This window comes from Cyprinodon tularosa, unplaced genomic scaffold (genome assembly GCF_016077235.1).
Source record: "Cyprinodon tularosa strain WSP-4 unplaced genomic scaffold, ASM1607723v1 ctg42, whole genome shotgun sequence".
NCBI classification, from domain to species: Eukaryota; Metazoa; Chordata; class Actinopteri; order Cyprinodontiformes; family Cyprinodontidae; genus Cyprinodon; species Cyprinodon tularosa.
In genome coordinates this window covers 2242894-2270742 of record NW_024039141.1, presented here as the reverse complement: position 1 = coordinate 2270742, position 27849 = coordinate 2242894, and the positions used below count along the sequence as shown (strand labels likewise).

Genomic DNA, 27849 nt, shown 5'->3' with positions numbered 1-27849 from the left:
CTAGTAATCAAAAACGGTAACTTGCCCTATAAAGGGTTAAGCTTATCCACATTTAAACTGAGTAAAGTCTTGATTTGTTTCATCTCTTTAACATGTGTTACCCTACTTTTTAAAAAAGGATCCAAAAGCTAACCTACTTCATGGGCAGCTGTGGGCAATTTCTCCATGTCATTATCAGTTTATCAGTTAAAAACTCTGTGGCCTACTGCAAAGTGTGCGCATGCACACTGTAAGCACAACTCGACATGTACTTTGTGTGGAAGTGCATTAAAGAGTGCAGCAATTCTGAACAATTGAATTAAATCACATTTAGCCTCATCCAACAATGGAAACAACTTCAGTCAGATGTAACCTGTGAAAAATTCCTGTTGTGGTCATGCAAATGTGTGCTAAGGACCATAAATGTATCCAAACAGCACGTTAACTGAAAAAAAGGTGGATTAGCAGATTGATTCAAAACAATTCAGGTGTGTTACAATAATTTATAAGGTTGACAAGCTACGGACAATCATGTTCGTAAATTGCTATGTAAAGGTGTACATAATTTTGTGAAAAGTAGTTTTCTCAAAAAAATCAAATGCCGCAGAACGTCCTATTAACAGATGACACCAACTTCAATTCAACTCAATTATGGCAGGAAAATGGTAAGAACAAGGTTAAAACTTAAAATGAAATGTTTATTTTCAATACTTGCTTTGTCAAGCTGAATTCAGGTTTATACTTTGACTGGGCTACTCTGAAAAAGAAATATGTTCTAATCTAAAATACCCCTGTCTTTAAAATATTTTCTTAAAAATATTCTTGTATTTAGTTCCATCTATCAAATCTCCTTATTAAAATTTTATGATTTACTATAGCAATGAGGAGAACCGTTACAGAGAAGGGGTCCACAGTCTGCCACAGGAAGAACCTTATCGTGATCACCAGCAAGACCAAGGGAATTATAGTGGAATACAGGAAATACAAAAGGTGCGAATGCACTCCTTACTGCGTAGAGGGGGAGGTGGCGACAGGGGCGGAGCTAGATGCAGGGCCAGAGGTGGCCGTTGCCACCCTTAGCTAATCATTGGCCACCCCTACCATTTATTTCCCTCTAATAGAGATGGTGGCAACAGTAATACTCTCAAGTGGAATATTCAAAATATTTTAATTGTTCATATATTAAAAACAAAAACACTGTGGTTAATTATGCACATCAATATAACATTAAAGATGATTAATACAGAATTCAATAGATTTTATTAGATTTTATGGGGTAAAGAGAAAAGTCATCTAGGAGTCTTCAGTGAAATAATAAATTACTCTTTTAATAAAAACGTATTAAATTATCAATTTATGTAGATATTTGTAATTGTAAATATCAATTTTATGCATAATGACTACTGATAAAAACAGGTAAGTAATGACAATCGAAAAGATGTTTGCCCAAAGCTCGAACCTGAAACAATTTTATCCATTATACCTTTTATCTAGAAAGCACGAATGTTAGGGTTAGGAATGTTAGGAATATTATTAGTCTATTTGTTAGCAAAGGCTGTGAGAAAATATAGTTTGTCTTTATTCAGAAAATATAGATGTTTTGCTCATTAAGTTTTCCTGTTGGAACAGTGTAGATTCACCGTGAGGTTTTGGTGCCTATCTGCTTTTGGCCACCCCTCAGTGTACATGGGTTTTTGCCTCGCCACCCTTATAAAAATTTTCTGGCTACGCCTCTGGGCGGTGATGCATACGGACAGCATAAAATTCCTTGCTTTTCAAATTTCCTTCAATCTATTTTGGATTGAGAACATCTCTCGCCTGGTAAAGAGCAGCAATCTTTTTATGAAGTTGAAACTAAATGAACTTTTGTGTTAGCTGCTCATAATCTCACAGGTGAACAATTAAAGGCGGCACGTGACTCAGCATGAAATAAGGATGTAAGAGCTGCAAGGCAACATGATAGGAAGGACTTAGCCCAGGTAATAATTGTAGGATGCAATTTACCAGATGTTCACTGGATTTATACTGCAGAAGTCCGGATGAGGGACACACACATTACCACAGATCCCACCGACTGGGACAATGCACTTGTTCCATTTAGCCTCATTTGCTCTTCTCTGCTTTTGTTTCCCAATATGACATTTTTCAGATTTACTTGTTAGATTGGCAGTTGTATGACCTTCATTCAATTCTCATTCCACGTATCATAGATTAAATATTCAAAGAATACATTAAATCGATGCTGCCCCTTCTTTCTCATAATATTATTTATTATTAATTTTATCAATGGGAGTCTAATCAAATGGGGCTAAAGATTACCAACTGATAACCACTTTGCAAGCTTCATTATACACTACATACTGTATGTATATCAAACAAAATTCCATTAAATAAACTGAATGTGTGATGTTGAAATGATAAAAATTTTAAAAAGTTCAAGGATGATGTTATTAACTGGGTGCAGTTACCTGTTGAGGTCACCAGAGGACAGCATTACCATTTAAGAATGTTTTAATAAAGGGAAACGTAAATGCTGCTGTTATCTTATCAACAGTTGCTTTGTTACAGTTAGGGGAAAATTGTAATAGATTTATTTTTTAATTGTGGCTTGTTTTATTTTGTTAAATACATATAATTGTTTGACTGCTTTAGATTTCCTATTTTTGTTACATTTCTCATTTTATCATATGACACATGCTAATGTCTGAGGGAGCTCCATTTGCAGAGGAAGTTTAAGATCTGGTAAAAATCATTTAACTACATAATATTAGCAACTATAAGGCAGAAATGTTGTCTGAGTCACTTGCTATAGTATAGAGGTTATTACCTTAATCTAACCCTGATCACAGCCATAAATGGTCATTGTTTACTTTTTGGGTTCTTTAACCAGCAGTGACATTTTTCTAATGTATGTATAACAGATATTTCTATCTATTGAGATACAAATGATTTATGATGATTTGTTGTGATTCGTAACGACCCAAGAGGCATGTGTATGTTTCAAAACCACCACACCGACTTTCAAAGCAGTATTTTATCATCCTTAATTTCACAATGCAACCATTTTCCCTGTTTATTTTTATCTTAGAACTGGAGATCACAGCTAGTTTGACAAGTTAATGTGGGAAGCAAGACAAGGCTGAATAGAAAAAAAGAGGTAGAGAGGACATCTCTTCAGTTTTAAATGTTTTCATTTTTGTCTCCTGATCAAGTGGCAAATTCTATCTAAATTTATCAGCTCAGTGGTTGGAGCTCTATTTTTACTGAGAAATTAAAATGAAGAGATTAATAGAATTTGCATTGATGCCCTTTTGTTTTTTTCAAATGTCTGTTCATTACTAAATCTTTAGCACCAGTCATTTAATTTTAAAAAGATGTTTAAGGATTTTCAGCATCGGCTAAGCAGTACCTAAATACACCTACTTATAGTTACTAATAAAGTCAAGTAGACCTTCTCCTTAACTTTTCCATAGTTATCTAAATAATTGAAAACATTTTTTTGAATGTTCAAAATTGACACTTTATAGATTCTTAATATCCTCTGCAGCTGCAAGATGATGCATGAATTGTTTTGTTGTGTGTGTCTATCTCATCTTGTGGTCGGCTGGGTTTACCCTGCTTGTAATTTACTAGCCAGTGAAATAGCATGATCCAAACTTGTAATAATGGGAGAAAACTTTATCAATAAATTGAAATGTAGCACTACTTTTTTGATCATTTAAAAGCAAATGTTCCCCCTTGCAGGTCTCTGTAATAATCAATGCATTTGCAGCAAAGTATTTTATTGTTTTCCTATAAGAGAAATCTCATCTATTTGATTTTAAAATAATGAAAAAAGTACCACAATAATCATAATTTTTTGAAAGGGATTTTATTGACAATAAAAAAAATCAACATGAACTTCAAAAACAATACTATAGATTAGCATTAAACAAAATATTCATGTTCAAATCCAGATTTAAACTCATGTTTCAGTTATTAAATAAAACTCGGTTTAGGCCAGTTTCAGAGTTTCTTCAACCATAACGCCGATTCCATCAAAAATCTTGTGAAAGGGAGCGTTGCACATGAAGGCACAGGTGGTGACCAGCTTGTTTTTGACATCAACATGAGCTTCATCCACCTCTTTGTTCACATATTTGCAGCCCAGGTCCTTCATAGCACCAGCTGTCTGAGCATACGGCCACCTGAAGATAAAAACACATAGAAGGGTCACAACAAATTTCTGAAACTAGTAAATATGTTTTTCTACACTGAATTGATTTACACACTTTTCACACTCTTTGTCCTGCCCCACAGTGAGCTCACAGCCAGGCAGCAGCTTTGCAGCCAGGACAGGAGAAATGCAGCACATGCCCAGAGGCTTTCCAGCTTTATGGAAATCCTTGATTATCTTCTCCAGGAGAGGCTGGATGGTGAAATCCTTGTTCTTCACAGCCCAATCACAAAGATTCTTAGCAACACCAAACCCCCCTGATGGAAAAACAAACTTTTGTTGAGAAAACATATATGCAAAAATGACGTTACAGAGGATTTTTTCCAGCTGTGTCTGGTTCTATAGAAAGTAATTTCACCTGGAATGATGGCAGCATCAAATGCTGAGACATCCAGCTTGGCCAGATCTGTCACGTCGCCTCTGGCGATACGGGCGCTCTCCTGCAGAATGTTCCTCTTCTCCTTCGTAGGTTTTCCCACACAATGATTCACAACGTGCATTTGATCAGCGTCTGGAGCAAACATCTGCACCTGAAATAACAGCATTCATTATTTTCACCAATCCAAAATGTAGCCATTTTTTTTTTTTTTACATCTTTTCAGAAGCTTGAAAAATAAAAAAATACTACTTTTTTGTCCTTACTTTTGCTCCAGCACGACTCAGATGGACCAGGACAGCAGAGGCCTCATGGATCTCTGTGCCGTCATAGACTCCACAGCCTGACAGGATAACTGCAACACTTTTCGCCATGATTACTAAAAAAAAAACACAGCCATCAAAAAATAAAGAAGTAGAGAAACTCAATAAAACTTTAAATGTCGAGCTCTTTGGTTTCCAGAAAGATTGGCAAAATAACAAAGTATGATTGTCAAAGAAGTGCAACTTGGTTTAAATAAACATTAACAAATCCAAGTGAAACATGAGTCACTGGAGAGTTGCTGCTGCCAGGTAACTCTGCTGAAAGGAAATAGAATACACAAGAGCCTGCTGTCTGTACCAGAGCCTTAAACAAACAAAGCAATTTAGGCTCGTCACACTTAGTTTTTGCTTTCATTAACTTAAATCAACACCCTTGGTTCTACTCTCTAAAAGAACAAGGCAGTAAAGTAATGCAATGATGACGGTGTCTTACCTTGAACTGGTGTTGTAGGTGACACAGAGTAAGTTAAAGAGCTACTCAGTGGAGGTTTGATGACAGAGCAGCAAGGCAACATCTTATATAGCCCTGTCTCCTCCCACAACCTGTTCTCTAAGGTGTCATAAAGGTAACCAGGAAGATCCGTTACCCTTTAGGAGAAACTGGTGACTCATACTATCTCATCAGCATTACAATGTGCCACTAAAACAGCACAAATGTGTTGAAACTTTATTTTAAATGCTTATATATATATAAAACTATTCGAAGTACAAAAGTTAAATACATATAATTTGTTTGACTACTTTAGATTTCCTGTTTTTGTCAGTAGACAACATGACACATGCTAATGTCTGAGGGAGTTTGATTTGCAGAGAAAGTTTAAGATCTGGTAAAAATAACCTAACTACAGTATGATATTAGCAGCTATAAGGCAGCAATGATTTTTGAGTCAATTGTTTTAGTATAGAAGTTCTCGGTTTATTTCCTTTGGGTGATTTGATTACATAAAGGTTAACTTTTAAACTACACTGATCGAAATCTGCTCTTTGAGGGGGGAAAAAGGCAGAGGTTATGTGTACGTCCGCGGCATGAGCAGTTTCAGGGGCCGTCCCAGCTGGAACTTCCCTGTAAGGTAAGGCTGGTTACCTGGGTGACACCCTCCAATAACCATATAAAAGCCATCGCCTCTCTTTAGACACACACTGCTGTCATGGCTCAGCACGGCTCACTGGATGAGTCTGTCGGCATTCTCAGCATCTCTGCAGGTGAACTTTTTTTTTTATATCAATATAGTTTTTGGTGGCAACAATCAGCTAATTTCAACTAAGTTATAACTTGGAATCATCATACTTTTACCTGAGGTGTATAAAATATCTTACTCTTTTTGCTTTATTTCCGACCTGTGTAAAAAGGCTGAAACTGAAGAAGAGAGTATTTCTCTGAGTTAATGCCAATATATACTCTTACACTTTTCCGGCTATTCAAATATGTAATGATGACAAGAAATACTGGTATTTGGAAAATTCTATTACTCTACAGTTTTGTATGTAAGAAAAGTATATTTAAACCCAAACTTTTGTTAATGATTTACACTATCATGGGGAAGAGAGCTGAATTGAGGTTTTGTCAAATAATCACTTTCTTTCTCTTAAAGGTATAGTGGAGGAATTTTGCGAAGTTTTGAAAAGAGCCGCCCTCATTTAAAAAAGAAATGCACATTCACAACTTTGTACCCGCTCCTAAGAGGAATGCCTATTAAACACGTCTGAGCGTGTGCACGAGCCCATTTCTCCTCGTGCACGCTCTGTTTAAAAGTTGCTATTTGCATCGCTCATACAAGCTTACTTTCCAAAAGAAGATTTGTAATTTTTCCACTATGTCAGACTCATCACCGGTAAGTGAAAATGGGGACGTGCACGTAGGACGGCCTTACATAAACATATCACCAGAATGATTGACAATTAGGAGGACGACTTATTTTGATGATCCACACGAAAAAAGAACATCCTCCACTATACCTTTAAGAAGCCCAAACTAAGAAGATTCAATGGTAAAGGAGTTGACTGTTTACATAAAACTGTATAAAATTAGTAAAATTTGCAACCAATGCTAATTCCCAAAGCCTCATTAGGAATGGGAAATAAAATTCATCAGTATTTATTCATTTGGCTCAAAGAAATGTGAAATAGCCAAGAATGGGCATCTGGTGGGTGTGGCTATAGGTTCCATAACGGCCCCAAACCTTTATAGCTTTGATTTAGGTTAAAAATGGGATGGTGCTGGTGGGTCAAGGTGCAGGGCTTAAACGTTTAACCCATGTTCAGAGGCTTGGTCCTTGATGTGGTTGTTCTAAATTGAATTCCCATTCTGATTACCTAAATAAATATAAATAACGGCTACTATGGCCTCGGGAATAATCAAAAAATTAGGACTGATATATGCTATAGATGTTATGACATTTCTAGTTATTTTATTGATATCCATTTGAGGCCTAGCTGATTCATTTTAATTGGCAACTGGGTAAAAACAGGTTTTGGTCTTCCAGGTTCCCTCCTGCTGCTGGTGAATAGCTATGCCAGCACTCCGGAAAAATCATTAATTCCCTACACTGCACTGGGCATTTTACTCCTCATCATCGCAGCCCTGGTCGCTTACACAGGTTTGTTTTCAGCATGTTTTTCCACACACATTTGAATTCTCTGCCTGTTTCCAGGCTCCTGACCCTACCTTGTCTCTTTCCAGGAGTTCGTCACATCCTCTCCCACTCCCAGTTGTTTTCCACTCTGTGTCTGACCATCTCTGCTCTCTGGTGTGGTTCTGGTCTGGTCTACATCCTGATAGGACAGAGTGTACTGCCACTTTCAGAGCAAAAATCCTCTCTGATCCCTGGCCTTGGTGCATTTACCTTAGCCCTCTTCATCATAGGCACTGTTGCCCTCTTCGTAAAGAAACCAGTACTACTAATCATAGCTTTAGGCATTTCTTTGGCCTGTGCCCATCAAATTGCTGGTCTTTCAGATTCAGGATTTGGTCAGTCTGCCACAGCTGCAAACTACCTCCTTGTTTGTCTTGTGTGCGCTTACTTTGGCTTTGGTCGTTTGCTGTACACCATCACGCAGGGTAAAATTAAACCTCCAGGTACAGTTATGAAACAGAAATCTGAGCTAAAAACAGAAAAGAACCAGAGCTGCAGTGATGCAGTCAGTGTAGGTTTGGTGATGAACTTGTTATCTGCATCTGTATTAGCCTGTCCCTTGTTAGGCGTGGTCCCCAAACTCTCTGTTGGCCACGTCCCCTGGCTTTGGACAGCTGGAGTCTTCCAGCTCGGCATGTGCATCCTCTTTTACAGAGCTATGGACATACTAGCTGCAACTTTTTATGGCTTTACATCCCTGCTGAAATTTGCTGAGGGTTACAGTGCTTTGTTATCTCTGTACTCCATCCAGCCATTCTCTCCAGTCGCTTTCCCTGTTGTCTTTGCAGTTCTTTTCTCTGTCCTGGCGTTGTTCAGCTGTCAGAAGAGCTTGTTGGAGGGCTTCTACCAGTTATTCTATGTAGCCTATTGTATTTCCATCGCAGCACAGCCTCAAGGCTTCTTCCAGGGAGGCACTCAGGGTGTACAGGGAGCTATCTTTGTAGCTACTGCAGGAATGCTTTTTGTTACTACATTCAACATGGTCTCTAGTAGCAAGATTCCTACTGGGCAGGGTCACTTTAAATCTTTAGTAAATAGGATTAAAACTCTTAATCTCAGGGCTCTCGATAAAGAGCGACATACGCCTCATCTTGGCTATTCCAAGTATGCAGATGCAGAAGTGTTGGGCCATGCTTGCAATGTTCTGGCTGCTTTTGCCATTACAGCCACCATTGGAGACAGGAACCCCTTGGAGGTGTTGGTTCTACCCTGGGCCGTAATGGCTGGTGGAGTGTTGCAGCTACTTTGTGGTTCTGTGGCATTTGCTCGGGGTAAAACCTTTGAGAGCACAGCCTTTATTCTCTATGGGGTGATGTGGACAGTATGGGGGTTAACACGATTCGGTGGTCTTTATGGTGAGACCAGAAGCTTTAACGTAGCTGTTGGGATTATTAGCTTCATGTTGTTTAACCTTCTGGTGACAATTGCAGCTTTATTTCTAAATGTTGCCTGGTTCATCTATGCATTTACTTTCCAGCTCATCCTAATCAGCTTCCTGCTTGATGCAATAGGTGCAATGCCTTATGGTTATGATATTGGCGTCACAATCATCTTTGGTCTTGTCAGTTTTTACTGTTTTTTGGCGCACCTTTTTAATAGCACCTTTCAAGCTCCCCAAATCCCTTTAGGAAAACCTTTAGTCAAGCTGGGTGGGGTCGGAGGAGGGGAAGGAGTCTGTCCTCATGTACCAGCTCGCAAAGCATCATCAGTCCAGCAGATTGCAGGTAGAAATACATAACTTATCATTTTTTTGCTTAAAGCTGTTTTGAAGTTTGACCTGGACTCAACTTTTACACTGTTCTGTTTTTTTGGATGCAGAAATAATGAAAAATGGAGGCATATGTGGAATGCCAACTGACACTGTCTATGTGCTGGTAGCTGCCTGCAACAGGCCAGATGCAGTTATCAAAGCTTACAAGTAAGTCTCATTATATTGAAACTGTCTCAGAGTGTCACAGTTATTTATTTCCCCATCAAGAATCACTGCTGTTTGGTTTTAGGGTTAAGAAACAGGCTCAGGACCGACCCATGTCTATGTGGATCTCTTCTGTCAAGCAGCTGGAGCCTGTTAGACACCTGCTGAGCCCTCTGCTCCTCGACTTCATGGAGGCTGCATGGCCTTCATCAATTAGCATGGTCATACCCAGAGGTGAGAGAGTCAGTATTTTCAGATGAGACTTTATATGCATTTAGAAAAGTACTTTTTAAATTTTTTATGGGTTTCGTGGGCTTACTCTTACAGGTCCTTGGTTAGATATATTTGGTTTGGGAGATGCTGCCCAACACATTGGAACTCCACAAAGCATTGCCATCAGAAGCCCAGACTGTGCAGTAGCCACACATCTAATTAATCTGGTAAACTCCAATATCAGGAACCAAAACCCATCAGTGTTCAAATAAACAAAACCTTATTGATTGACTTGGTTTTGTTTCTGAAAGGTGGGTCCAATTGCAGTCACCTCAGCCAACCCCACAGGTGAAGCAGACACAACTCACCATAACCAAGTGTATGCCAAACTGGGTAAAAAGGTAATAACCAGGATTTAGTTCTGATGAGTTCATCAATAAAATGAACAAATTCTTGTTTTGTAACTAATATGTTTTGGATTTTTGTTTAGGTGGAAGGGGTGCTGTGTGATGGACCGTCCCCAGAAAATATTGCCTCTACTGTTGTTGACTGCACCAAGATTGAAACTGGACAAATTGGTTTCTTTAGAGTGGGACTCATTCCAAAATCCAAGGTAACAATAGAAAACCAATCTAGTATAGTACTATATAATGTAGAATACATTTCTTTTTTGTTAGTTTTTTTGGATCTATTAATTTTGTTTTTGTCTTTTTAGGTCCTTCAGATTTTTGAGGAAATTAAGAACCGGCATAGAGAAGGGCAAACAAATCCTGCCTTTGAACATGATCTCCCTCCTCCAGACACACAAACTGATGAAACTCTGGAAAGAGATGAATCAACAGACTCAAGAAGAGAAACTGTTAGCTTAACAAACTCCTCTACTTCTGAACAAATAACAGATCACAATAATCAGTCTTAATATCAATGTCTGGATGTTCACTTTGCCTATTTAAATATTTACCAATTTGTAAAATATTAATAAATATATATTTAGACAAATGTACTAAGCATCATAACTTGGTGTGTTATTGTAAAATACATTTTGCATGTTATTTCATCAAAAAGAAATCCATCTCATGTAAAACATAAATTGTAGAGAAATAATAGATTAGATAATAATGTTTATCATTTCTTTTCTGCTTGTATTTGCTTTCCTGGAGAATAAGAATATTGAATATCATCAGCCTTGTTGCATCAAACCTGCGTTATAAACAAAGATATGTACAGTTCATCTTCAGCTTTACTACTACCTCTAGGAGGTACCCTAACTCCCTATGGACTGTTTGAAAACCATTTCAAGTGATTGGCTGATGAGTGTGCAGAGCATATATGTATATATATATATATATATATATATATATATATATATATATATATATATATATATATATATATATATATATATATATATATATATATATATATTATGTCATATTTTGTGTCATACAATAAAAATATACATACACATATGTATAGATATTATGTATAAAGTAAGGGTGTTCAATTTTACTGTTTCCTTTTCTTACCTTCATCTTAATTGCCTTATCTTAATAATAATCATCTCTTAATGACATTATATGGATACATTTATGGGCAAGTATTAATTTAAGCAGGTATGAATTTAGGTATTGAAAAATACTTAAATACGAGTCGGATGGAGTCAGTAGATTCTAACCTTTTATAATCTAGGAAGTCAGCAAAAGTTTTTATACCTAGAGGTCTTCAAATAAATCATAATAAAAAAAATGCAAATGTAAACTGTGCCTTCAAGTATATCATTGATTCAAGCTGTACAAGATTTACACACAGTTTAATAAAGAGTAATGAATGACCTGGTAAGGTCTTTTCTCTGAACAACGATGTGCATTGTTAGACAAGTATGTGTAACTCTGTTTTACTCATTTCATCTTTTCAAAAATGTTTAACCTTTTTTACTGCATGATAAACTAATATTTAAAAAATGATTGCTTTGCTTGTCTTCCATCAGGCATTTAAAAATAACTTTCTATTTGAGAGGGTTGATTTTTGAGAATGAGCTTTTACTCGAATTTGTTCAGTCACTGCCCATAAGAGGTTTCAGTAGAGTTGAATTTTATATAACCCTAAAAAGGCTAAAGTTTTAACAAAGGTTATTTAAATTTTATTTGCTTTTTATTTTATGATTTTTTCAAAGAAAACAAAATATGTGTTATTTATTCAGCAAATACATATAATCAACCCTGCTATTTCTTAGTTCCGCCTATCTTATAGTATTTACTCCTTTTTCTTTTGCCCATAAAAAGTCCCTGAACTGGGTTTTGAGCATATACATAACTGTAAAAATCGAAAGAGATGTATTTTTCTCTACTAAACGTTAATTATTCCTTCTCCAAACCGTTAAAGCCATTAAACGAGCTTTTTCTGCCTTAACATCTTCAAATTTTTCAGCAAAGAAAGTAATCCTGAGCCTATGCCTTTTTTTGTGTTTTTTCCTACCAAACCACAAGGATAGATTTGGTCTCATTGTTGATGTGGGATCAAATTGAAATACAACTGACTCAGAATTTGTTTATGTGATTTAATTGAACTGACCATATATTTATATTTAATGTTTACAGTTATGATCATATTTTTTCTGAATATGACAAATTTATGTTCAGAAAACAAATATAATGATGGCTTTATTAATAGCTTCATTAAGCTATGCTGAGAACAGAACAAAGTTTGCACAAAGATTTCTTGCTGATCTAACCCTTTGACTCTGGTCACTTTGACCAGAAAGTAAGAATATTAATGCATAAATGAATAAATAACTTGATTCACAGAAATTATTAAAGTGCTGAATGTGTTTTTTTGTTTGAAGCCAACTCTATTGTAAAGAAGCTTTATATGCCCTGAGGCTATTTCTGTTGGCCAGGTTCTTTATAATTGATAAAGCAACATCTTTATTGCTGTTGATTACATCTAGAGAAAGAGAGATAAAACCTGGAGAACAGCATTTATAGATTTTTTAAAAGATTTAGGGTTTACAGTTAAACACTTATTTCAGTAGATTTTTGTATGAGGAAGTAAAAAAACAGAAGATTAAACACTCAATAACTGCACCTGACAAAGTGCATGGTTTGTTAAAACAAATAAGCCAAACAATTAATTTGCCTGAAAATTAATATGGGAAAAAAGCACAGAGTTGTCATAGTTCAGTGAGTGAAATAGCAAAAATATATCACAGATGAATTTGAATTTTTGTTTTAAACTTTTTGATTGTAATACTAGGTTTTGTGTCAATAGATATGAAATTATACTTCATACAAAGAAAATAGAATTGTTGTGTATCTAAAAGTCTTTGACATTGGTTGTGCTTTGTTAGTGCAGTGGTTTGTGCGGTCTACTCACGTACGGAAGCACTGGATGTGGCCGACCTGGGTTCGAATCTGGCTTGTGGTCATTTGCCACATGTCTCTCCCCTGTCTTACATGTGCTTTCCAATAAGGAGCCACTAGTGCTGAAATAACCTCAAAAAAAAAAAACTTTGATATTGAGCTGTACACCACATGTTAATCTGTTATTTCTAGCTGTTTCATAAATGATGCTAAAATGAATGAATGATAAGATGCCTATCTGTAAGCAGATAGGCATCTTATTGTTTTGAATTCTCAGGTCTCAGGACTCTTTCCCAGAAATGCTCTGAACAATGATGTATTGAATGAATCGGTATTTCTTCAAAGCAGGTTTATGTATTTCTAGTTTCACTTCTTTTTTGGTCATCACATGTTTTTGTTTCCTTTTTTTGAAAATTACGAAACAAAATTGTTTGAATATTTGTCTGATCTGTCCTCCACTCCTAGACAAGATGATGTCAGTGGGACTGGACATCAAGATTACGTACTTTCTCTAGTGTCGTAATACACGTTTTATTTTATTTTTTTTGGTTTATTTGTTAGTTGATTTCTAACCATGACTTGTTTTTAGGACAGTAATCATTGTCCACATAATGTTACTCCTAATATAAATTTATTCTTAGAATAAATTAAAAATAATTCAGCAAAAAGCAATTTTTATTGCAAGAAATTCAAAAGTGTAAAGCACATTATTTGAATAAGATGATACTGCATACCAAGGCAAAGATTAACTCTAGATCAGAAATTATTTTAGTAATATTTTCCTGTTTTCATTACTTTTAGTATGTACTCCCCAGAGATCCATTAAACAATTAAGTTAATATCTTATAGACCAGTATTTACCCTTTACTATAACACACCTGTCAGTTCTTATCTGCTACTTTTGTAAAAAAAAAAAAATAATAATAATAATTCCAGTGTAATAAGATTTTTATTTTTTGGAGTGAGGACAAATCTCTGTCAGGATGATTTAAAAAAAAAAAGTTCGTACTAAAACCTCACAAAAAAGCTTGATTGGACCTTTAACAGTAAGATAGACAAATTCACAGAGTTCTGTGGAAACTTTCCCAAGAACTATTACCCAGATTAAGCACAATAAAGTCTAATTAGCTCTACTTGCCCAACCTTATCTTTAGCATTTGCAGGACAACTATGTGCATAGTTTTAAAACAGTACTTCCATTACTCTCCAAGGTCTAACATAAACCATAGCAGTGATGTCGACTTTTTTTCCAACTCATGTATTTTTAGAGAATCAGCTTCAATAAATTGTTTCTGTTGTCAGTTGATTAGTTGCATGTTAGATCAGAAATGAACAGATAATCTAATCCTTAAAAATGCTTAATGGAACATTAATGATGGATAATTTAAGTAAGTGATTGAAGGACTATCTTTGGAAGACTTTTTATTCATTTAATTGTCGTTCTGATTTTATTTCACTAATCTGTCAAATAAACCTTTTTTTTAAAACTCCAAGAAATAAGTTTGTTGTTGGGATTTATGAAACACACATAAGTTGTTGGTTGAATCAATCTAACTAAAATGTTGAGGGTGACTTTTAAACCTCCTCATTCTTTTCAATTGCTGTTTTCTAAAAAGCAAAACATCTCTTCACTCTTCTTTGGCACCTTATTCATTCAGACTGATTAACATCAACAGATAGCAGTAAAATGGAATTCACACAGGAAACAGGAGTATTAAAATATTTAATTCTTAAAGATTACTGCCAACAAATAAAAGAACTGAACAATGACACCATTGTTCAAAGCACCATGGGAAATGCAGGCTTATGTCAAACCATACCAATGCTTTCACTTCTAAGCGGAAGAGTTTAAAGGTTATACAACCCAAGGTGATGTTCTATGTAATTATACCAAACATGCAAATTTTCCCAAAAGAAGCTGAGAAGGGTTGCTTGTCATATTTCTGATGACACATAGATTAATGAATCCTACAATGATGGTAAATAGATGATTATATTTATTTTACTGTTATCGTTTATTTTTCATCTGTCAAATCAGTGTTTGGTTAAAATTCTGGAAAATTCTTTTAGCGTGTTCTTAGGATCGATGAAAACACACAATACATGATGTTTGTTGTATTAATCTGATTTAAACAGTGAAACTGGGATTTTAAACCTCTTTACTTCAGTCAAGTTTTTGGTGTTTTTTGTACGGGTTAATAAAGGTCATCTACATTGACCATCTGCATTCCTCCAGAAGCCGATTAAATGCAACAGAAGGCTGTGAAAATGGCATTGCTAAAAGCATTGTGGGAAAATGCAGGCTTACGACTAACAATGAAACAATGAAACAATGTGAGCAGAATAGTTTACCGCCCCAGTGAGGAAACAGGTCAATCGGATGATTTATGAGATTTACCAGAATGATCATGACAAAGATATGTTCACGTAAGGCCAAGAAACATGAAGCAATTGTTGTTGCAAGGTTTCTTTGTATAGCAGCTTGCAAAGATAAACAACTTGTGTCAACCAAAAATGCATTAAACAGAATAACAGAAACTGAAAGAATATGTTCAAACAAAACTTTATTGATCAGGTTATTTCTGGGAAACTGTTTTAACAAGTCACATTCGTTTGCTTGCTAGTTTTAGGCCTAAAACTACATCAACACTATTAGTTTATAAATACATGATAAGCTTAATTTTAGATAATCTAGTTCCAAATTACAAACTGAACAAATTCAAACATTATCTATAATTAATTCATCAATTTATCTACATATATATAAATATATATATATAAATATATATATAAATATATATATATATATATATATATATATATATATATATATATATATATATATATATATATATATATATATATATATATATATATATATATATATATATATATATATATATGGTAAATAATTTAACTCATTAAGGAACCATCATTGGGGGTTGTTTTTATTTATTTTACTCTTATCAATCTAATATAATTCATTTTTAATTTCACTCTTATTGTTCTGGTTTAATTTTTATCTGTCAAGTCAGTTCTTAGTTAAATTCTATAAACTTATTTTAGCGTGTTCTTGGGATGGATGAACACATAATCCAGCATGTTTGTTGAATTAATCTGATTTAAACAGTAAAACTGGACTTTTAAACCTCTTTAATTCAGTCATTTTTTAGTTTTTTTTTTTTTTTAAGGGTAAATGAAAGCAATCTATATTGGTCACCTTCAATCATCCAGAAACTGATTAAAGAAAGCTGTGAAATGGCATTCCACAAATGAAGCATAAGTCATTTATAAATTTTTATAATTCTAATTATCAAGGCCCAGAAAAAGGAAATCTAAAACTGTCATTGGTAAAAGCATTGTGGGAAAATGCAAGCTTCTGGCAAACCATGCCAAAGTCTTTGCTTCTAAACAGAAGATGAGTTTAAAGTTTATACAACTCGAAGTGAAATTATACAAAAAATGCAGTTTTTTTCAAGGAAGATCTTTTTTATGCAGTTATGTGCATTTTGTTGGACAGTATCACTACCAAGTCAGAAAATGTCCCCCAAATGAACAATACTCTATTGTACTTAATTCACTTCAGAAGTGACCTCTTAACATCACTTTATCAGTATTAGATTTCAAATTTATAAGCACTTTAGTTTCTCTACAAGGCAAACAATCAGTGCATCAGAATGACAAAGGAATGGGACTTTAGCTACTTTAAATGTGGTATTTTTGTTTGTGTCAGACAGATGCGGTCAGAACATGACCATAATGTAACAAGTTATGGTAATAATTAGATTCATCTGACAGACTGAATGAGGATCATTTTCTACTAACTTACAACTGACAATAAACCACACAACGTGAGCAGGAACGTGTGCTGCCATGGTGAGGAAACTTGTAAGTGATGATTTACCAGATTTACCAGAATGATCATGACAAAGATATTATCACGTCAGGCCAAGAAACATGTAAAAAATGTTGTTGGAAGGTTTCTTTGTATAGCAGCTTCCAAAGATAAACAACTTGTGTCAATCAAAAATACATAAATATTTTCAAACAACACTTTATTGTTCAGGTTATTTCTGGGAAAAAGTTTTAACAAGTCACATTCGCTTGCTTGCTAGTTTTAGGCTTAAAAGAAAATCAACACTATTAGTGTATAGATAAATGAAACATACAAACAAACAAAACAAAAAATATATATATATATACCGTAAGTACCTTACACATTTTCATTCATATAACTATTACATATAGCACAAACGTCTGCAACTATTTCAAAAGTGTGTTTACACCACTGTACAGTGACTACTGGTATCCAATGATGTTTACTGCCCTTCTTCTTTCTTTTTAAGAGAATCAGTTTGAGCCTTTTCCTGAACATTGCTTTAAAAAAAACACATAACTGATTGCATACTTAAACAACATTTACAGAAATTAACATTCTACTCATGGTTTTCAAACATATACGTTTTCCAAAATTGCGATTATCACTGTAATTATACCCTGTTTCTCTCAGCAAAAAGCTTTTGTATGCTGTCTACAAGCTTTTTATTCATAGCCTTATTTATTCATGCATCGGGTTTGAAATTTTACCTGATAAGTGACAATGTATGAATCAATAATAGATTAGTGTGATAATGTTTGCCAGCCTTATGAATTAACCTTGTATCTCTTTTCTTCATCTTTCCTAGTGGTTTGAGTGATGCAATGGAGAGAATGCGTAATACTTTATAATTCAGAAAACATTTTGCTTCATTGGCAATGGCAATTTTTCTCTAAATTTAAGACATAACATGTTTTTGCTTATTTATTTCTGGTGTGATATCATCAGAGAATTGCTGTAAGCTTTTACATGTTCATGAAATATGTGTCATCTGCCACTGAAAACAAACTTTTAAAAAAATTGTAAATTTACATACATAATTTATATAAAGTATATAATGTCTCTATACTGACAGGCAATGATCACTAATTAAGGCTTATTTGTCATTATTTCATCATAATAAAATTTTACTACGACATCAACTCGAAATGCCCGTATAATAGTAGGCCCCAGAATTAAAAACTAATTAAACAAATAGCTAAAATAAAAAAGAAGGACACAAGCACAGTGTTCTATGTATATCTTTTTATTTAAAGATGCCCATTAGTCTCTCCTTAAGCAAAATGCCTTGAGATGACATGTGTCGTGAATTGGCTCTATATAAATAAACCGAATTGAATTGAATAAGAAGAGACTGTTTTTCCAAAAGTGTACACCACAGTTGCACATTATTCTTCAACAAACTTTCCAAAAAAACACTATATGTTTATGCAATAGCAGGTGTCCAAACTTTAGTCTAAGTGTTGCTATAACATTGTAATCAACCCAGCAACAGACTCTCAAACCAGATTATAGGAACAATAGCTGCTTTATACATTTTATTTCTATAAGAAACAATATTTCCAATATAGCAGCTTTCATCCAGCCTTAACAAACAGGTTATCTAACATGACATCCACCATAGAAAAAGATTATTTTTATCCCTATCCCAACAAATTGATCTAAAAGTATTCTGTTTCAACTGTTATGACACGGGCGATTTAAAAAAATCTTACATGTTGTGTAATAATGTACGTAATAATGATGATAAGGATGACTCTGAATGACCCTGACTAAGGATGAGTTGCTTAAATCGTCTCTTCCTGGTGATGGGAAGATACCTGGTTAACAAGTTTTGGCTACACTGTTTTTACTCTTTTCCTGGTAGTCAGAAATGTTTCACCCTTTGTTACCTGCTTTGTAAAGTAACATTCCAAAAAGTATTGTTCCATTTATCTTCCATTGGTCATATGGAAATACCTCTCTTTTTGAGTGGGTTTTCTTTTAACAACAAGCTTCCTTTTGTTTGTATATGTTGAGTCACTCATGGGATGACTTTTACATAACCCCCAAAAAAGCCTAAGTTATTTGCAATGAGTGTAAGACTTTGATGTAAATTTTCTTTTTCATTTAATAGGGCCTAAATACCAATTAATATATCTTGTCTCAGGGGTTTTCAGGTATAACATAAATAGCCCTAATATTGCATACTTAGTTTAGTATCATGTCGCTCATAGAAAGTAACAGCATTAGATTTTCAGCATGTATATAACTGTAAAAGTAGAAGTGCATTTTTTTTTTATAAACAAAATTAAACTTTACCTTGTCACAACGTAGAGCCCGAAGAAAGACCATTACTTACTATGCTACTACCTAATGGCTTAGCACAAAGTAATGTGAACAAAAACCCGAGTTACTGTTGAAATGGGTATTTTTCACTTTTTGTGGTTTAAAATTTGTCTGTGTGAGTTTTTCGCTTATTTCCAATAGCTTTTTACAATGAGTGGAGAACTTGTTTGTATGCTGCGTTGATCTCTTCAATGAGGCCATCAGAGGTAGTACACATGACGTGGTCTGTTCACACCAATCGCATTTCCAGCAACAAACTCGCCATATTTGGGTTGTGTCCCTCACTTGACATTCAGCCAGCAATTTGCATGGTGGTCAACAAGCTCAATCACTGTCACTTCACCTTGTTATTAAATGGAAGGAGCCCCCATCTGCTGCTTACTAGTTTCAACTCTGCATAGCGGACCTGGATTTTACTAAACAAATTCCGCACCCTGTTCATTATGGAAAGTCGAACAGCGGTGAAAACATTCTAACTCATAACTAATTCTAGCTAATTCTAAAATATAGTATAGAACAAACACTGAGTAATCAATGGTAGTTGAGTTATATGACGGAATATGTATCAAAGGTGTGAATTTTAAGTTTATATACACAGGATTGTGATTCTTAGTTATGATTAAATAGTTTTTAAATTTTCATACTTTACACAGGTGGTATAAATTATCAAAAATTGACATGTGTAAAATGAAGCTATGAGATTAAGGTTAATCTTGTTTAGTTGTTTAAACTTAACAAATGCTTATCATGAAAAGAAATGGTAAGGTTGCTTTAAACCTAAGGTTGTTGAAAAAAAAAACAAGTCATACATCCTTGTTTCTCTTTCCAAGAAATACTCTTGAACAGTAATTTGTTGTTCTTCCTGAAACTCTAGTTAAATCTTTTTGGTCATCATAAGTTATTGTTTTTTTTAATTATCTGTAAATTACTAAACAAAATTCCATGGATAGTTGTTCAATGTCTCCTCCACAATTCATACGATGATCTCAATGGTTTTCAGCTTTTTTACCAGCAGATCATGAATATATTAAATAGTTACAACTGGAAGTTATAGTTAATTAATGGGTCATTCAAATCAAGAGTAGGACCACTTAATGATTGTTAGTTAAATGAATGTAACTCTCTTCTTATTGACCGTGGTTCTCTCTTACTCAAGGTTGGACTTCAGGACTGCCTGTTAAAATCCAGTTGTCTTTCACCAATTTAGTTTTTAGTGATCAGCAGCTTTCATCCAGCCTCAACAAACATTAGGTTATTTAACCTAACATTCACCAAAGAGAAAGATTATTCCTCTCCATATCCCCACAAAATGGATCTAAACATATTCTCTGTTTCAACTGTTCTAACACTTAAGGGGGAAAAAAATAAGATTACAATCTAATCTATATCTTTCTAGCACTTTGGTATGAATTTAGAAAACTATCTATGATAATAATGATAAAGAAAACTCAGAATGACCGTAAACGAGGATATACTGGTTAAATCACCTCTTCCCAGTGATGGGAAGATATTTGGTTCACAAGTTTCAGGAACTATGTTTTTACTCCTTTTCCTCGTTGCCAGAATTTTTTTTCAACCTTTGTCACCTGCTTTGTAAAGTTGGTTGCTATAAGTAGATTTATTAAACAGAAAGAAATTGTCTACGTTTCTTCAAGTTTTAAACAAAAAGAGTTTGATCAGGCTCAGAGTGATAAGATTAAAATATTCGTACCTTTATTGGCTAATAACCCCTATTACAGTATTACTGTATCTAACAACTATGCAAACACTACAAACTACTGAAAATAAGCACAAGGTAAATAAAAAGCTAATGAAAAGAAAAGAGGGGTGTAAGAATCTCTAAGGAAAGTTTCAAGGCTTGGTGGGTTAATGCATTTGAGGTGTCCTTTAAAACAGTAATAGTTTAATGTGATTAACAACTGATGCAGAGATCAAGAATGGGATTGGACCTTCAGATTAGGTTATTTCCTTAGTGTTGTAACGTACGTTCTGTTTTTGATCTGTTGGTCAAAACCTAACAATGTGTTACTGTGTACTCCTTAAAGGTCCATTAAACAATTGAAATAACGTTTGCCAGGTCAGCATTAATCCTTGAAACTACCACACCTTTTGTTATTTGGCATCTGCTGCCACTGTGAATGGATTCACTGAGATCTGTTCTTTCTTTTTCGGTGTGACGATAAAGGGGCTCATCATGCTTGACGCACAGACATTCCATGTAGAAATTTAGCCGGGTGTTCAATACAAACAGCAAGCTGACAGCACCACTACATCAGGAAGTAGAAAACACAGCCATTTATAACTCAATGAAAGGTTCTTTATGCACTTGGAGAGACATAGTAATTCCTTTCAAGCTGTTTTTCCCAAATCTGTTGAGAGCAGTGATATCTATTGACTAAATAACAGGATGTCTCCAAATGTTTATATTGGTAAACGCTTGCAGACAGGAGCTGTTGCCCAGTCACCATTTTTTCTGCACGGATCTGAGGGGTGTGGAAGCCCAAAATGTTTTAATTTAACTGCACAGACCCCACAGACGAGAGAAACATAAGCTTTAATCTCTGTCAGGATAATAATAAAATACTGCCGTATACTAAAACTTTACGAAAATGCTTGACAGGACCAGTAACGGAAAAGTATTTTGATAAAGACCAGAGATACAACAAAATCTTTAATTCAATTGTAAGACTATATCAAACTGTAGAAACTAAGGAGAACTATTCATTAATAAAATTGCCTTTATGGTTATTTTGCCTCTCTATACCAGAAACCCATACATTTTACTGGATATCCTTGGTATTTTAGTGCAAGTGTATTTAATGTTTTCTATTAATATTACCCAAATGAAGCACATTAAAAACCAATCTGATCCAAACCAAGAGCCTGTGGACCTCAAGTCAAACTTCGGTCAATTCTAAATACCAAAATTGTCGAAATTATTTGTATTTGTTGGATAAAGCCAGGCTTATACTGTGCGTTTTTTTACCCTTTTAGGGGGGACTTTCCAGAAGAGTAAGAATTTTCTAATCGGGTCAACTTTCAACCTGATCGGAACCACCTCCCGATCAGGAATCGTTGGGTTGGGAGAAAAATCAAACATGTTTGGTGTTCGGTCAACCGTCCTGGGCAAATCGCTCAGTGGGCATGCCCAAACATCTATTCTTCCTTTTCTTCTTCCTCTCAGATGTAAACACAGAAGCATGGCGGGGGTGCGAGTGAAATGGTGTTCTTTCTGTAAAATTGACAGACCACAGTAGCCACATTTCTTATTCTACTGGTTTGGCTTCCGGATAGACGAGTCCAAGTAGTTCAATGTGCAGCTGTGTCCGATGTTGTTTTAAGACGTGCAGTGTGAGCAGGTTGACCAGATCAGAGCGTTGGGCTGCACATGTATTGTGACCTGTGAAGTCATTTGAGCCTTATAGACATTGTCTGTCAACTGTCAGCTGAGAAAAGTAACTCACCAAAATTAACAGATTTACAAAATACTGAATGATTTGTCAAGGCTTATTTACAGCTACAACATGCAGCATTATGTGTAGACAATATAAATGCATGCATTCAACTGTTATATATCAGCAGCTCAAGCTACTGTTGTGGGGGATATTTTCTTAGCTAATTTCGAGCTAGCTGATTGTTGAGGCTCACCATCTGCTTTCCTTCATGACCATACAGTACCCATCCTGTGATGGATACTTCTCACAAGATAATGCACAATATAACAACCCATCCCAAACTGGTTTCTTAAACACCATAAGGATTTAATAGACCAATGCATTAGTCCAGAACTGGGAATCGGTGAAAAATTTACATCATGGATCTGCCATCGACTAATCTGTACCAACAGTGAGATACTGTTATATTAATATAGACTAAATTCTGAATGTTTACTGTTGAATATATAACAAAAATAATTAGATCATTTTTGAAGACAGCCATAACCCCAAAACTGAAAAAAAAATTGGTATCTCAGCATTGATATTTAATATGAACAATTAACTAAGATACATTTAAAAAAAACTGTATTTTAGCCTCAAATTTGTAGGTCAAATATAAAACTTTTGGACAAAAAATGTAATCTTACAGAATAAGTGAGGAAATGTTTTCCACTAACTCTGATTTCATTGTCTGGCATTAACCCACACAACTTGAGCAGGAAAGTGGACCAACCCAGTGAGGAAAGAAGTCAATCATCATGTTAATGACAAGGGTATTAACTTGTCAAGATAATTCACCTGTAACAGTTGTTGTTGGAATGTTACTCTGTCAAATGGCCAACAAGGATTAGTTTGTGTCAATCAAAGACACAATAAAACAGATTGATATATAGTGAAAGAAAAAGTTCAAATAACACCTCATTGAAATCATCATCAAACGAACATCAAGTGAACCTGGTAGTTTATTTTCTTCCTATTGATTTTATGGACGATAAAAATTGAATGCATAAGTAGGCTTATAATTAATATGTTGATGTACAACCCTTTGCTTTTTTTACAGAATTTATATATTTTTTATTCCATACAAATGTTTTAGAGATGTCTTATAATTAGGGATCAACTGAAGAGAAATTCTAGGCCAACAAACATCCCATATTATGTTGTAATAGCAAATAACTGGTATTGGTAAATATTACATACATGTGCAGACTCGCTTCAAGATGAAAAAGCCAAACAAATTGGATTCGCAATGTGGAGCCCAGAAAAAAAAGACTCCAAGGCTGACGGTAAATTCTGTGCAGCCTGCTGTCAAAACAAAAAGTGTTATGTTGGTGGAAGGGCCCAGAACTGCTGTCCTTCAATTGAGGGTCCTGAGGGAGATTTTAGGCAAACAGCCTTGGAGATTCAAGAACGATGCAGAACTCACCACAATGAAGGCTTTGAAGGCGCACAAAGATCCTCACAAAGAGGTATTTTGAGAGAGCAGCTAAATCCACTGGAAACACCTGATTTAGACACCATCACACGTCAAAGTAACATTTTTGTATTTCCTTCTTGGCTGAAGGTGGTCAGAGCCACTGAGGAGATGGCTGCCATGTTGGCATTGTCCCTCAGTACAGACCAGTGTATCAAGGTGTTGTTTTCAATTATTCAGTCAGCTGATTATGCAAATGTATTTAAAATAGAATAGCATAAAATACATTTGATTGACAGCACTTCGTTTATTTAAACAAGGAAAAAACTATGGTTTCTTTTAACACAGAAATTTACACATCTCTCTGCAGATGAGGCCATTTTGAAAGAGTAACAGATACTAATTAGAATCTAATGCCCATTATTATTACCTGATGTTTTCGTTTCTCCCTATCATAAATCCTATGATGACGAAACGCCTAAACCGCTTTAATGTTTTACTTTAGTTTCGCACCTGATCTAAAAACTAGAGCCTGTTTTTGTTCCTGTCTAACAATATATTATTAGCTACAGCTTAATATCAGTAGTTCTCTTTCAATATTCATTTCGGTATTTCACTATGAGACACGTCCCCAGCGCTGTCTCCAGGAGCTGTATAATATTATGCCAGTCTTGACTGGCCCACAAAGGTGACTTCTGCTATTAGAGGAGGGACTCAAGTATTGAGCTAGCTTAACTTTTAACAGAACAAGTTAACAACTCGGTTGCCGAACACTACTCAGTAATATCATTCAGCTGTTCTGAGTCCCTCTGTTCGCTGTTGGTCTTCCACCAAACAGCAGCAGTTGCAACTGGTTACCAAATTAGCTGCTTTTTAATTTACGGAGCTTACGAGGCAGCTTAAACTCATCATGGACAAGATCAAGCCACCTACTAGAGCTTGTACATGTGGAAACCTTATGGCTGGGGCCGACACCCTCCTGTCTGCACTTCGGGGCTGGGGCTACAACATGATGGAGTAATGTCACCAGCTAGCTGTGAGCACTGTGCACGGCTCTACCTCAAATCTCGTTGGACACTGTGATCGAGGTAGCCAACCCTCCACCATCGGTGCTCACTGTGTCAGAAGAGGGGGAGCCCCTATTCACTGGACCCAGTCAATCAGCTCAAAGCTGTCGTGCCACTACTGACCCAGAGGAAGAGGAGGCTGCCCTCCCAGATCTTTGCGACCCTAGGGGGCGGTATCTGAGGTGGAATCCGTTAGTCTCGGGTCTGAAGACTACTGGCAGGTCTGCGAGCCTTTTATCATCCCACCAGCGGCGAAGCCAGTGGAGAAGGGTGACACTCGCAGCGGCATCCTAAACCCATCTGCAATGGACCCGCACGTTGTCTGTAGAAGAGCGCCTGCAAAGCGAGGCATTGAATGGCCTAAGACCTTCACAGAGGTCATCACATCTCGATATGAAGGGCAAAGGCTCCCCAAAGCCAAATCTTCCACCAGGTAGCTCCCACTGGTTTTCCCGGAATGCATTTAAGAAGCGATCCGGTCTTGGACCAACCCTATCACCGTTAACCCTTTATAGGGCACTCATTGAAAAACTTTGAAATGTTAAATTTCCATCTCAGGGTGTCATTGTGGTATATATCAATAATAATAATCTGTAATTACATTATTAAAAAAATTTCATTTTCATGCTGAAAATCACAGGAAACGAAGTGATCATATATGGTAACTTGCCCCGTTCTGGTAAAAAAAAATCTAAAAAGAACACAAGATAGAATTTGTTGAAAAAACATGAAATAGTTTAATAAACATTTGTTTAGACCATTTAATAACATTATGAAACCACTTTAACAAGATAATACTTCATAGAAAACATCTAAAATCATGACAGAATATTTTAAATATAGAGTATAATGTAACATTTCATAACAATACAATATAATAATAGGAAAATAGAACAATGGATGGATGTTGCAGTGCCTTACTGCTTTCTCATCATAAATAGAACTTTATCATTTTGCAGTATTTTAGAACCTTCAGTGTCTTAGTGCTTTTTCAACATAAATAAAACTTTAAAATTTTACAGTATTTTAGAACATTCAGTGGCTTAGTGCCTTTTCAACATAAATAAAACTTTATTATTTCACAGTATTTTAGAACCTTCAGTGTCTTAGTGCTTTTTCAACATAAATAAAACTTTAAAATTTTACAGTATTTTAGAACATTCAGTGGCTTAGTGCCTTTTCAACATAGATAAAACTTTATTATTTCACAGTATTTTAGAACATTCAGTGGCTTAGTGCCTTTTCAACATAGATAAAACTTTATTATTTCACAGTATTTTAGAACATTCAGTGTCTTAGTGCCTTTTCAACATAGATAAAACTTTATTATTTCACAGTATTTTAGAACATTCAGTGGCTTAGTGCCTTTTCAACATAGATAAAACTTTATTTTTTCACAGTATTTTAGAACATTCAGTGTCTTAGTGCCTTCTCAACATAAATACAACTTTGATTATTTCACAGCATTTTAGAACATAAATTTATGTTGAGAAGGCAGTAAGGCACTGAATGTTCCAAAATACTGTGAAATAAAGTTCTTTCACAGTATTTTAGAACGTTCAGTGCCTTACTGCCTTCTAAATATCTATTGACTATCTTTATTTAGGGTTGTGGTACTCAGCAAAGCAGTTGCGTGTTGCATTTAGGCAGAGATGGACCTTGCAAACCCCGCAGAAAACATTGGACCTTGCAATGTTGTCTTTCCTGCTGCAGTACTTGCATGTTTGGCGATGAGTGTAGACAGGAACGTGGAACACGGAGTGGTCGAAACGCACAGCCTCAGTGGGGTTGGAGCAGCGATGTCCTCGGACTGGCTTGGGAACATCAAAGGCAGCTCTCAGACTGTCAGAGCTTCTTCCTGAGCGAACTACAGACAGCCTTTGGTTAGAGGCATGCTTGAACACCTCGATCCGGAAGCTTTTCAGAGACTGGCTGTCCAGTTTCAGTTCCTTGCAGTCCCGCCTGTACATCAGCCAGGCATTTGAGATGGCCAGATCAATAGTGTATGCAAACAGAGTATATACCACCTCTTGGACTTCATGGGGGTGCGGTACAGGTGCACCAACATGTCGCTCTTGTCAATCCCCCCCATGTTGGAATTGTAGCTTTTGATGACTGCAGGACAGCTCACAGGTTCCTTCTTTTTGGATTCACTGGAGAACCTAAAACACGATTTTGTTTTATTGATCACCATTAGTGAAATTTGGTGTTGTAACAGCTCCATAAAAAGTGTAAAAATATAAATGAATGGAGGAAAATAAATGGCTAAGTAAAAAAAAAAAATATAAAGGCAGCACTGACATCTACAGGAACAACACAATCAGACAAAACTAAAATAAACAATACCTGTAGACAGATGACAGAGGTTCCACTCCCATGTCTGTCGAAAGCAGAGTGACAACTTTATTGTCCTTCCACCTGAGGACCAGGATCCCATCATCACTGACAACGGAGTGACAGGTCCCACGAGGGACACCTTTTTTCTCCATCTCTGTGATGGACTTTAGGGGAGGATGTCCAATTCTGTTGTCCCTTGCAGTTCCTGTGTATCTGAACACATAAATATGGAATGGATGAATAATGGATCCAATGTAAGTGGGTTACATATCCAGCAGTAAAGTGCAACATAAATGTAATCATTCATTCACTCACTCACAGAAAGTAATTGTTACCTGCAGTTCTGAGTTTTGAGGTACCGGACTAGCTCCAAGC

At 35.6% G+C, this 27849-nt stretch overlaps 2 protein-coding genes across 2 annotated transcripts; one reads left to right on the top strand and one right to left on the bottom strand.

Moving 5' to 3' along the window:
* Window positions 1-3845: 3845 nt before the first annotated feature.
* Window positions 3846-5431, bottom strand: LOC119792506 (glutamine amidotransferase-like class 1 domain-containing protein 3A, mitochondrial). Its single transcript, XM_038299169.1, has 5 exons — window positions 5328-5431; window positions 4838-4950; window positions 4554-4725; window positions 4251-4452; window positions 3846-4166 (listed from the first exon to the last, which is right to left on the bottom strand). The coding sequence occupies exons 1-5, from the start codon at window positions 5407-5409 to the stop codon at window positions 3974-3976; spliced, it is 762 nt and encodes a 253-aa protein (XP_038155097.1). The 5' UTR covers window positions 5410-5431; the 3' UTR covers window positions 3846-3973.
* Window positions 5432-6032: 601 nt separating this feature from the next.
* LOC119792457 lies at window positions 6033-10991 on the top strand. The gene is made up of 9 exons (XM_038299075.1): window positions 6033-6097; window positions 7378-7491; window positions 7575-9251; window positions 9346-9445; window positions 9528-9676; window positions 9770-9882; window positions 9967-10056; window positions 10146-10268; window positions 10371-10991. Exons 1-9 carry the CDS (start codon window positions 6043-6045, stop codon window positions 10572-10574), a joined length of 2625 nt encoding a protein of 874 aa, XP_038155003.1. The 5' UTR covers window positions 6033-6042; the 3' UTR covers window positions 10575-10991.
* Window positions 10992-27849: the final 16858 nt, after the last annotated feature.

Excerpts from the sequence above, each read along its gene's own strand:
- LOC119792506 (XM_038299169.1), bottom strand. The coding sequence starts at position 5,409 with ATGTTGCCTTGCTGCTCTGTCATCAAACCTCCACTGAGTAGCTCTTTA. Across the intron at positions 4,951-5,327 it reads ACCTACAACACCAGTTCAAG|TAATCATGGCGAAAAGTGTT; the intron begins GTAAGACACCGT and ends TTTTTTTTTTAG. Across the intron at positions 4,167-4,250 it reads CAGGACAAAGAGTGTGAAAA|GTGGCCGTATGCTCAGACAG; the intron begins GTGTGTAAATCA and ends TTTTATCTTCAG.
- LOC119792457 (XM_038299075.1), top strand. The coding sequence starts at position 6,043 with ATGGCTCAGCACGGCTCACTGGATGAGTCTGTCGGCATTCTCAGCATC. Across the intron at positions 9,883-9,966 it reads CCACACATCTAATTAATCTG|GTGGGTCCAATTGCAGTCAC; the intron begins GTAAACTCCAAT and ends TGTTTCTGAAAG. Across the intron at positions 10,057-10,145 it reads ATGCCAAACTGGGTAAAAAG|GTGGAAGGGGTGCTGTGTGA; the intron begins GTAATAACCAGG and ends ATTTTTGTTTAG.